Raw genomic sequence first — 12,361 nt, 5'->3', positions numbered from 1 at the left:
AGACATAGAAGAAGTAACCATAAGATGTATTGGAAAAGTTACACAATCTTTGATTCTTTTGAGTACAATCACAAATTGGGGATCAACATTGTCACTTGAAATTGAGGAGTAGGTGTATATATGTGTATTTCTTCTAAAACTGTTGAAACTATGAGTCTGTTCGTTCTTACTTTATTTTTTCTAATTCTGTTCTCTTTTTTTAGTGCAGCAAACATCTTTCAAGATGGGAAATATTTTGTGATGAAAGGAGTTTCTTCTAGCAATATTTCCTTTCCCAAAACAACATAAAAATATTACAGTACTGGTTTTCCAACCAGACTAAGTTGGAAAATTAATGAAATCAGACTTAGAAGAAAAAGTTTGGCAGCTAAATTTAATTTTTCTTCATTTCCCAAAGGACTTGCAAAGGAGAACAATTTTCTTTCTATGCAGGCATCTCCCTGGCTTGTGGGAAGATGTATGCTAGAATTAGAAGTGAAAAAGGGACAGAAGAACTACAGACTCATTAGTTTTAACTGAGTCGCTGGGAAGCAGTTTTAGGCACAGGAGGAGGAAGGAGATTGGTATAGACTGTCATGAATTTACCAAGGACAAATCATGCTTTGCCACCATAGTTGCCTTCTGTGATAAAATTATTTGTTCTAGAAAAAGAGGAAGGGGGATGCCTATTCCCTTGGCGATTACATACAGCTCGACTACAAGCTGTGGGAAAAACTGGCTGGACTGATGGGCTCTAAAGGACAGTGGCCAGTGACTGAAGTTTAACTAGTGGTCAGTTTTGAGTGATATTTCTCTGAGTTAATTATTGGGTTGATAATATAGTGTTGATTTAATTTTTCCATCAGTGACTTGGATATTGAATTAGTATCCATCCTCATCAAGTTCGAAATGTGAATGCCCCATCCCATGAAATGTTAAAGGCCAGGTTGTATGAGGCTCTGAGCAACCTGGTCTGATGTCCCTGCCCATGGCATGGGAGTTGGAACTAGATAAACTTTAAGGTCCTTTCCAACCCAAATCATTCTGTGGTTCTGGAGTTCTGTGACACGGAGCTGGAGGAAGCAATCCATATGCTGGGAAGGTGGGGTTGCTATTCAGAAGATGGATGGATGGGCTGATCAAAAGCTCATGAATTTCAGGAAATGAAAATGTGACGTCATTCACCTGGGATATATTGAGATTGTGTTGAGATGCCTCAGTACAGCTGGGTCTGCCTGGAGAGGTGGCTGTGTGCTCTGTGGGGTGAAAGCTGACTGTGAGGCAGCAGTGTGCTCTTGTGGCCATGAAGGCTCACAGCACCAAGGGCTGCATTGCACACAGCACAGCCCACACGTCAAGCAAGCAGGGATTCCCTTCCCACCCTTGCAGTGTCACGCCAATTTATTCTGGTTTTGGGTGTTCAATACAAGAAGAGTCAAAAAACAGGGGGAGGTTACTTACAGTTAAAGGCAAATAGAATTATAACCTGATTTATTTTGTCATGTTGTTTGTATATTTTCAAATGAGTGCAAATGACACAATTAACGTAGATTAAAACAATTTTACCTTTTTTTTCTGACTATCTTTAGAAAGCAAAAAGGCTTCAGCACACATTAAGAGAGGCTTCCAAATGTGAGGCAAACATTCAAAATGTACCATACCATTCTATTGATATTCCAAAACTCCATGTAACAGTAAGTAATCCTTAACAACACTGTTTTATTTTCACTAAAACGTAAGTGGTATGGGGTTTATTCTCGCTGTATACATGCTGCTGCTTACACTTTCTTTAATAATGTTTATGTTGACAAGCTCCAAGTATGTAAGAAAGAGTCTGTATCTTTTGCAAATTGCCATTACCTGTTCTGACATAGCCTTAGACAAGCACTTGGTCAGAATGAGATTCAGATCTGTGGATTACTCTGAAAAAGTGTGGGTAAGATGGGCCCTGTGCTATGTGACATTTACCTGTCGTGAGACAGCCATCCATGAAAACCTTGCTGAGGTCAAGACCTGCTCCTTTGAGTACATCTGGGCAATCTTTGATACGTCCATTGAGGTGTCCTTTATCAGTAGCATGTCCCTGACTGCCTGCAGATACACCACTTGTTGCATCTTCAGAAACCATTTTGTTCTCATTTCTATCAGTTAATTGAAGTGTGAGAAAATAAAAAGCCTTTGTTAAGATCTAATTCACGCCTAACAGCATATTTAGATGTTGAGTTTTGACAAAACATGAGAGAATCTTCAGTCTAGCCAATAAACTGTTTTTGAGCTAACTGGATTATTTCTGTGTAAGCATCACAGCTGAGGAGGATTTAAGGGGGATAGTTTATTTGTTGCTTGTAAGTTACTCTCACATGTGAGTAAAAATGAGAAAGAATAAACATGAGCTGCTGTTTTCAAACTTGTATGAAGACAAGAGATTCTATTTTGGGCACTCTGGAATGAACAGAGCAGCACAACTTAGCACAACTAAGGTGGCTGCAAATTGAAAAAGGAAAGAGGAAGTTCATGTTGGATGTGATGGAGAAGCAAGGAAGCTAATAGGAAGCAAGAGGATTGTATCAGAGTGCTGGACTAGGATTTTTCCCACATTATCTTAAACATCAGAAAGATATGGAGGGACACATCTAGGAATGCAAGATGAAGTAGGCTGGAACAATTCTTTAGGTACTTGCGTAAACAAAAGTGAGACTGTTACACAGCAATATTTTGCAGAAAGTATCTGAAAAATTTTGATATAAGCATGAGTAATCTGGAAATTGTTAGTGGAGAGAAATATATTGTCAGATTTTATTTTAAAGGCTTGAACTTCAAGCTATGAATGTTCATATCTGAGAGGGAGAGGATTTAACAAGAAAATTACCTTCATAGTTCTACAATCAATATTTCAATAACTGTAGATAAAAACAAGGAAGGAAAAGGTTAGTCCATTTTGCAGAATAGGTGTATTGAGAAAACAAATGCATCAGCAATATCATGTAACATTCCTCAGGTACTTTGCTTAGGAGAATTACAAATGACAGACATGGCTGGAAAATTTTTTAATGCAACAATCTGCCAAACACCCTCAGCAGGGAGAGATGAAGATGGTTGTTGCAAACCAGTCAACTGACCTTTGCAAAGGTCAGCTAATCAAATGTGAGCTACATGCATGCAAGGAGTTGCATTTTTTTTTTTTAGTGGTCATGATTAGAAGACAGAGCTGTCACTCAGGGGTATTTATTCCAAGACCCCAACCTATTCAGTACAAAGAGTAATAATGAATCTGGAAAGGGTGTGTGTCTTTCAGTCTTGGAATTTCCTGGAGCAGTAGTTCTATGCAATTGCATTTTGAGAGAAAGAGGGCCTGTTCTTTTTTTTTTTTTTTCCTTATTTGGAGTAATAAATAATAATGTGTAGTGAAATTCTGAGGTCAGAGACTGTGGCTGACATCCTATACAAATCCAAATTGTACAGCATTGTAACATTGTACAGCAAACTTCTATAGGATAAAGGCTTGAATTTCTTTTTTGCAATTAATAAATCATAACACAAAGGCAGAAAAGCAGAGCATGTAAAAGTACTCACTGAAAAAACACTCTCTCCTTCTGTATTGATGGAAACAAACTGTGAATTTAGTATAAAGGATAGTTTTAGTTGCTTTCAGAAACCTCAGCAGGTATCTCCACTAACTGAATAATATTTTTTAAAGGCAGTTCATGATTTAACTGTCCTCTCATTTTAAATGCTAGCATGAGAGTCAAGCAATGTATTTATTTTGTATTTCAGGTCGGACCTGGTCGCTTTGTAACTATGCAAAGTACGCCTCATCAGCAAGGGCCACTGCCTGATACAGACCATGCTCCTAGAAAGTCCTCTGTTTGTAAGGGAGCCTTAAAAAATGATCAGAAGAGGTAAAACATTGGACTCCGTCAAGAAAAAATCAGTACCTGTAGAATAGATACTGTACCAAAGAGTGATATATTAATATGTAGTTACCTATAAGTAGATACAAGATAAAATCTGGTTTTAATGACTTGAAAAATTGCTCAGAACATCAAAAGAGTAAATTTATATTTTCCCTTAATTAATATAATCTGGGAATGTTTTATTAATAAAGTCCCCTGTACAGTATGGCACAAAGGTATGTTAGTCTGGGACTTTGTATGCTAATATCCACTGTCAGCAGATCCACTGTTTTCATTTGCATCTCTTCCTTACACATTCCATACACTGCAGTTTAAGCCTCTCATTGAACAGGGGGATAAATCTTCACATAAACACATTTGATTCTTCATTTTCCTGAATACCATACCCACATAGTTGTTGTCCAAGCCCATTTTGTTTCTTGAATTGTCGCTTTTAGCATCAGGACTTCTGACATCCCAGTTTTCATTGAAACACTCACTAAGGAGCTTGTTTGTGCCAGCAGTTTCTCCCAGCCTTTTGGAATAACCTTCTCCATTTGGGTTGCTCCCAGCTCTTTAACTGATCTTACTAATCTAACAATTGTTGGGCTCTTATTCCCACTGTCTCCAAAAAGAACTTATCTTCTTTCATCTTGGCACCTCTAGAATGCCTACACAAACTGGTGAGCAGCAGACCTTTGTGCAGATGACTCAATTTCTGAGCTATTTTCTATTTCGGGCAATGCCAGAATTCACTATGTTACAATAGCACAAGACTCCCTGAGGCGCTTCATTTTAAAACCAGTTGCTGTCCAGTGCTGTGGCACAAATTTCTGTGACATTGCAAGCTTTTATGATGTGACGTCCAAACTGGCACTTAGTTTGTCTTTTTTGCCTTGAGAAAAGTACAAAGTTTTGCTTTTTTAACTCCCTGCTTGAAATAAAGGCAATAAATTTGAGCTAAACATACTCCAACTCACTTTTTTTTTACTTCATGAAAGAGGAATGGGATAGGTGTGTGTATAAGTGTATCTTAAAAATGTTTTTCACATAACAAGACAAGTGACAAGAAGTGGTGGCATTAAAAATAAAGGCATAGTTTTGTTTCAGAATTGACTACCTAAATTCTATAAAAAGAAGAACCCTGAGAAAATAATGAAATAAAATAAATCATACATATGAAAAAAAAGATATTTGAGGTTTAGAAAAATCTCTGTATATGCATTTTCCAAAAATGGAAAGGATTTTTCTTATGGGCAGGTCTGTTACACCCTAATTGAGTAAGAAAGTCATCACATTGTAGAGTAGAAACGTCATCTGGTACTTAAAGATAGAGAAGTTAAATTGAGTTGTGCTAATTTAATTTAACTTTTCATGGTGACCCTTTGGTGACTGATAATTTTTAACTATAATATAATTCAATGATGACATTTTCCCAAGACTATCTGTATAAAATTTGTTTTATTAAACTAGCCTATTTGTATTTCTTGCCTGCCTACAAGAAAGATTAGCCAAGGTATATAAAGATTCTCTAACTGAAGTCTTATGTCAAGTAGTCTTGCTCAGTTTTTTATGTTTATATTTGTCTGACAGCTCTGCAGAAACCTTGCTGCTTTATTACTTGTTTAGAGAATGTATGGTCTGTTGCCTTTTTACAATTAAAACCAAATTATACATATTTTGCTAGGAGACCAAAGGCTGTGACTTTTGGAGAGGTTTTTACATGCTTTTTTACATGCATATATGGGAATGTGTAGATGACTCATTATTACGGGACATCAAGGCAAAGGCCCATTATAAAAAATGTGGAGGACTTACATAAGTCCTTCCAATTTCTGAGCAAAAACTACAGTAATATACTGTAGCCAGGGTATGGATAAAGAACCATTAACTGGAAATCAGTTTTGCTTTTGCAAAAACTTTGTATCAGTCACAAAGTGAGCCCCATGACATTTTCCCACAACTGTGTTGTTTCTGCTGCAGACACCCTGACTGCAAATGAGCAGCTGCAAATGCAAATGCTGTTGGTAATTAAGCATTAATGTTAATTAATAATGACTGGAAAATGAAGGGGACAGAATTTCCCCAAATAGTTACATTTATCCTTCATAAATCAGTACCAACACAGGCAGCACAGCAGCACAAACAGCATTTGATTTTGCCAGGCAGCCATGGACCATAGTTTGGCTGTTGCAGGGGAGAACAGTCAACATCCAGGAAGCTGGGATTGCTGTCCCTGCTGTAACCCAGGGATGGAAAAAGAAGGGGGAGTGGTGGAAGAAAAAATAATGCCATTCACTGTTAATCCCTCATGCTGACATGCCAGTAGTCAGCTGTGGCTTTCCACAGCTCTCATAGATATGGGCATATGGGCATATAGCAGACTGGAAAATGAAGGGGACAGAATTTCCCCAAATAGTTACATTTATCCTTCATAAATCAGTACCAACACAGGCAGCACAGCAGCACAAACAGCATTTGATTTTGCCAGACAGCCATGGACCATAGTTTGGCTGTTGCAGGGGAGAACAGTCAACATCCAGGAAGCTGGGATTGCTGTCCCTGCTGTAACCCAGGGATGGAAAAAGAAGGGGGAGTGGTGGAAGAAAAAATAATGCCATTCACTGTTAATCCCTCATGCTGACATGCCAGTAGTCAGCTGTGGCTTTCCACAGCTCTCATAGATGGGCACCATAGCTTGTCCACCTGGAATTTGTTTTGCTGCTGCTGCTGTGACCTGGGGTTCATAATCCCCTGCTCCTTTGGCAGAGTGACTATAGCAATTGATTGTTCAGTTTTGCTGCTGCTGCTGTGACCTGGGGTTCATAATCCCCTGCTCCTTTGGCAGACACCACAGAGTGACCATAGCAATTGATTGTTCAAACATTCTGGAAACAATTATGGTGGATGCTAAGCACTTTTGTGTCTTATAAAAAACTAATTAAAACAGACTTAGTGCCTGAAGAAGAATGAAGCTTTTAAAACTGCATAGGATACCTTGCTCTGGCATTCAATTAAAAGACCACTAATAGAGGAAACAATCCCTTTAAAATGTTGTTATACTTTAACACTTCTGTAGGTGATCAGTGTAGGCTAACAAAGGGCATTTTTTATATTGTTTATGCCAGTTAAAACTTCTGTTGTAAATGCAATGCAGTACACAGCTTTATAAACTGGATACTGCTGGGGCAGGTTAGATAATTGCTCTCAAACTGCTCCTCATCATAATGTATCAATTCCTGAAGTTGCTGTGTTTGGGTGTGTAATAACTCCATTTGCTCAAAAATGTTATTTATATCAGAAACTTAAAGTGATGTTCATGGGTCAGAATAATCTTCACTACTTTTGTACCCTCTCCAGAATACTGTAGCAGATATATTTTAGAAGATGCAGTTCAATATTGTGTTTACCTAAATGAACATTTGCAAATCTATCAGACTTGATGGATATTTTACAAACTATATATGAGCTAAGCATCCCATATGTGGGATGGATTTCTTTTTCCTTATGTAGGTTTATATGCTATTAAAACATGAGTACTATATCCTAAAATAATTTAAACTACCTGTAATCTCATAAAAGGCTAAAACACAACAGGGACTGAACAAGATGCATTGCCCAAGGAGTAAAGCAGAGAATGGTAAGCATTTCTCAGGTTTTTATATGCTCAGAAGAATTGGATTAAGTAGGCAGTTAATCTCCTTGAATTATTTTATCTGTGGCCAGTGGTTTGTACTGCAAGCAGCAGTCAAGTCAGCCTGTCCCTGTTTTGAACCACTTGGTGCTGGGTCCCGTCTCAGCTGCGACGTTGCTGCGATGACAGGGATGGACTGCATCACCTTATTTACAATCTTGTGTAAAGCATGGCACGTAGTAGTGGCTTATTAAATAACATGTTAATGGACAAGAAAACTACCGCTATTCAGACCTTGCTGCTTAGAAAAATATTTTAATTAATCCATAGCTTAGACTAAGCAATGATAAAATACAAAGTCTAGACTGCACAGGACATTACAATGAGCATAATCCTTCCCTTTAACTTAATGTCTCACCTCTTCCTTTTTTTTTTTCCAGTTCTTAATGTTAATAATATGTGCAAGACAATGTATAAAATAAATTTGTTCACATATTCTCTGTTGAATAATGTATAAAAATACTTCGGGTTTCCATCAAAATTAACTTTTAAAAAGAGAATTATTGGAAAATACAAGACTCTGCAAAAATATGACACATCCAGACTTTAAAGTTTATATGGGAAAACAAAGGTGTTGACTCAGAACACATTCACACATGGAGGGAGGAAAAGGCAAGCTTAGTAGACTGCAAGACAGGAAAGCAAAAGGGATAGTGTGGGAGTTCATGTACTTATAAGTTTAGGAGTGATTAAGTACTTTATACAAAAAGAAAAGAAAACAAAGAGGGTTGCACCATGCCAAAGGATTTGTCCAAACATCTACAATACATATTGTACTCCTTTGTACTCCTTCATTTTGATGTTGCCTTTTTTAAGGATCTTCATTTTCTCCCCTTTTGGCCTAAAATGGATTGGTGAAAGCAGACCCTGCAAGATTAAGAAAAACAGGTAGTTATTGTCCAAGCAATATGTTAGAAATGTGTGATTAAATAATCTGCATGTTCATTCCAAGAACCTGAATCATCTGACCAGGTACATCAGAAAAAAGCCTATTGCTGAGGAGGAACGGGGGCAGGAGATCTAGGACTGATTAGTAAGATGTAAAGTCACCTGCATGATCTCAGTTCAGACTCAAACCCGATCATCATGACCTGAACCTGTAACTGTTCAGTGATTCACAGTGACCTTGACATCACATTATATGTCAGTAGTTTTACTAGGAAAAATAGGGCTCAAACTATCAGGGATTTGAGCTTCCCTTCTGCAGAACGATGATTTCCCAAAGCTGAGACTGAACTCCTAATACCAGGAAACTTTCAGTATTATAATTACTTGTCAATGTATTATCATTTATATAACACAGTGATAAACAGAGAATGCAGCATCCATTTCCACACACTTCCACATGCATACTCTGTATTTTTTACACTTTGTTAAAAATAGAAATGTGGTACTCTAACTACCCATATCTCATGTATTGTGAAAGTAGCTACCATTGGAAGATGCAATCACTTTTGACAAGTAGAGACAGAAAATTGAAAATTAGTATATTGAGTTGTCTAAACAATGAAGGGTGAGGATGGAGCATTGGTTCAGTTTAATATTAGTACCATATCCTATAACTATAGTTACCTTCTAAAGTTCTGTGTGAGTACGTGGAAGAATATTTGGGAGATGTTAATTGTCTTCTGCCCATTCCATGGGATCTTGAGAGCACACAGTCTACATACATATCCCAGAAGTTCTGGGCTAAATCATTGAAGAGTTCATTGTGCTTGGGCTTAGGGGATTCCTTTAGGAACATCATGAAGTCCCAGAGAGCAATGACTGTATCTGCCACCTTGAGTTTCTTCATTTCCACCAGCCCATGGGACGATACCTCCCAGCACTGATGGTCAATCTCACGCAGGCTTGGAGGAGTTTCTTTTTGATACTCTAGATTGGCATAAACCAAATTCACTAATAACATACAGCCCAGCTGAAGATACCACCATCGTTTCCATACAAATTCCATACTTGAAGAAGATACCTGGAAAGAAGTGAATAAAATCACAGTGATTCTGACATTATATAGTTCATTGTCACATAACTCTCATGGGTATCCCAAGAGATAATTTAGACATATATTCAGAAAAATCCTTTTTTTCCAAACTGTGGAATAAATACCAGTCAATGAACCCTAATGCTGGAAGCTAGGCTTGCACCTAGAAATTGTTAATGCCATTTAGAATGTGAAAACCCAAAGCAAAAAGTTTGAAGTGACCATAGCCAATGTCAGAACTGCTCCTTGAGACCAGCACTCCTTCCCTTCATCTCCTGTGCTTGGATTGTCAGTAAAATCAGGTTAATATCAGATGCTTGAAGAGTCCTAGTGGTATGCTATTTTAAGTTACTGCAAACAAATAACAATTATAAACAGCCAGTCTTTCATGGAAAGTCTGACTCAGAAAGATGGTAATGAAGGAATGGTAAATCAGACTGTACAGTGTATTGGGTGAATGTAGGCATGTTATGAACTCATTCAGCAGCTGTTGCTTCCAAGAATGGAAGAGGGGAAATTCCTTTCTGGCTTATATTAGAAAATTAAGTAAGATTTTGGCATTATTTGGCATTATTATTTCTAGTATATATGGAAAACAGAGAAATTATCTGGAGAATTGGAGATGGAAAGAGGAATAAAAGAGGAGGCATAATAAGAACTTCAAATGCTACAGAATATGTGTCCTTTACTATACAGAGATTCCCCCTGGGAAAAATGCAATCTTCCTATGATGTGTATTCCATATCCTTAAATCAAGTTTAGACAGAACAGCACTAAAACACCTGATATTTTTTTATTAGCCCTTTCTATCAAGATAAAGTGCAGAGGAACAGGAGAATAAACATAAAAAGGAAACCAATCAAACAAAAAAGACAAACATAGGAAGAAGTCTGAAGAAAAAGAAGACAGTCAAAACTTTCAGACAGTGCCCCTTATTTTGGTATCCTAAATCAATTGCATTTTAAGTAGTTCATGCCATGTTTATTCCCACAGTTTCCAATTTGGAGTGTAAAATACAATTATGAAAATGATGTGAGGTTTTGTACAGAAAAAAGGCAACATTTTGAGTAGCTGTGCAAATTTTACTGGGAATTTGGCCAGAATTGCAAGTGTGCTCTTCCACTCAAAATATCACTGTCAATATTAAAAGTAAGTCTGTGATATCTTCAAAGTGCTAACACACTGACATCTTTTCTGCAACTCCTAGTGATACAATTAAAGAGAGAATAATCCATAGATCATACAACACTTATGTGGAATATCTGTAAGAATACAGAGTTGGAGTGACACCATGGAGTTCACAATCACACCAAAGTGGGTCAGGAACCAGGACAGCTTGAAATAGGCCTTTTTGCTGTGGCCTGAGGGTCCTGCAATGGTTTTTAGTTTGAATGTGTAATCACACTGCTGCAGCCACCTGAGGTCCCTAGTCAGGTATTCTTTACTTCAGCTTCAGAACCCAAGGAACTGAGCCAGACAGATACCCTCCAACCTAGCTCCTTCCTAAAAGCCTGGGCCAGCTACCTGGGATGATTTGAGTGTGTAATCACACTGCTGCAGCCACCTGAGGTCCCTAGTCAGGTATTCCTTTACTTCAGCTTCAGAACCCAAGAAACTGAGCCAGACAGATACCATCCAACCTAGTTCCTTCCTAAAAGCCTGGGCCAGCTGCATTTCAGCAAGCAGCAGGATTACCTGCCTCAGCATCCTGAGAGTTTATCAGCATGCATTAGTTTGCTTCTTTGGGTTCTTAGAAAACTGGTTCCAGCAAACAAGTAGGGATGGAAATGCTTCTCTTCTCACTTCCACTTCACTGGGCACTAGTATTCAGAGGAAGGACACACTGGCAATTTCCTACAAAGTAGGAAAACGGCAGCTGGGAAACAACCAACATTTTGAGTTGTTCTGATTTCATGTTTTAATCCAGCTAAAAACTGAAAAGCTAAAGGCCCATTTGAACAGCACAAACAAGAGCAGAGACCACTTTGAACTAGTAGCTCCCATTATTCAGTATGAGAAAGGAATTTCACAAAGGCAGTAACTAAAGAGCCACAACAGAAGTTGTACTTACAGTATTTAAGCGAGGAGACGGAAAACAGTAGCCTTGAAAAACAGAAGTCAGCCACTTGGAGATAAAGAAAGACATTCATGAGAGGGCTGCAAGTGCCTGGCAGCTGCTGGATGCTCCGAGGATGCCGAGGTTACAGTGCACAGGGAGGACTCTGCCACTGGCAAAGCAGCAGCAGCAGCAGCTGAACTCGGGTCTGGGGAAGGGTGGAGGGAGCTGTGGCAGCCCCACCTCTCTCTGCAGCAGCGCCCAGTGTCAGCCCGGGCTGGGCTGGGGCCTCACCTGCAGAGACTGCCTTCAGGGTGGGGGTGTCTCGGGTGAGGCAAGAGGAGGGGCAGAGGGCTGGCAGAGGGAGGAAAACATAATGGATTGCAAATCTTTCCCCTAATCAGGAACATGAACACTCTCATTTAATAAACTCCCATTCATAAACCTAGGTTTCCATGCATGTTCCTGTTTGTCCACCAGAACATGCAGAGACAATGTTCAAAGTAATGAAAAAGAACAAATAGGTTGTAAAATTTGTCTGTTAAGATTTCACAACATGATTTGGTGGAGTTCAACATGACAGGAACATTCAGTTTTTTCAAACAGCAATTCAGTGATTTCTGTCAAAAACCAATACATACAATGCTTAAGCACAAATGCAAATCTGCTCTGAAATGACAGTGTTCACAGTAATTTTGTATCTTCTGGAAGCCTTACCAGCTAAACTATGTCAAGACTGTTTCAAAATCTTGCTTCAA

At 38.5% G+C, this 12,361-nt stretch overlaps 2 protein-coding genes across 2 annotated transcripts in view; one reads left to right on the top strand and one right to left on the bottom strand.

Moving 5' to 3' along the window:
- CFAP69 (cilia and flagella associated protein 69) overlaps positions 1 to 12,361 on the top strand; it is a 53,544-nt gene that overhangs the window by 22,705 nt on the left and 18,478 nt on the right. The window contains 1 exon segment of the mRNA XM_039703661.1: positions 1,569 to 1,673. Within this exon segment, the coding sequence (XP_039559595.1) occupies positions 1,569 to 1,673 (105 nt within the window).
- On the bottom strand, positions 8,098 to 11,850 carry FAM237B (family with sequence similarity 237 member B). Its single transcript, XM_039710219.1, has 3 exons — positions 11,619 to 11,850; positions 9,139 to 9,535; positions 8,098 to 8,433 (listed from the first exon to the last, which is right to left on the bottom strand). The coding sequence occupies exons 1-3, from the start codon at positions 11,691 to 11,693 to the stop codon at positions 8,408 to 8,410; spliced, it is 498 nt and encodes a 165-aa protein (XP_039566153.1). The 5' UTR covers positions 11,694 to 11,850; the 3' UTR covers positions 8,098 to 8,407.

The sequence above is a fragment of the Passer montanus genome, unplaced genomic scaffold (genome assembly GCF_014805655.1).
Source record: "Passer montanus isolate IOZ18808 unplaced genomic scaffold, ASM1480565v1 scaffold10, whole genome shotgun sequence".
NCBI lineage: Eukaryota > Metazoa > Chordata > Aves > Passeriformes > Passeridae > Passer > Passer montanus.
The sequence above is the reverse complement of the archived record's forward strand: the minus strand, read 5'-3'. Positions and strand labels throughout refer to the sequence as shown.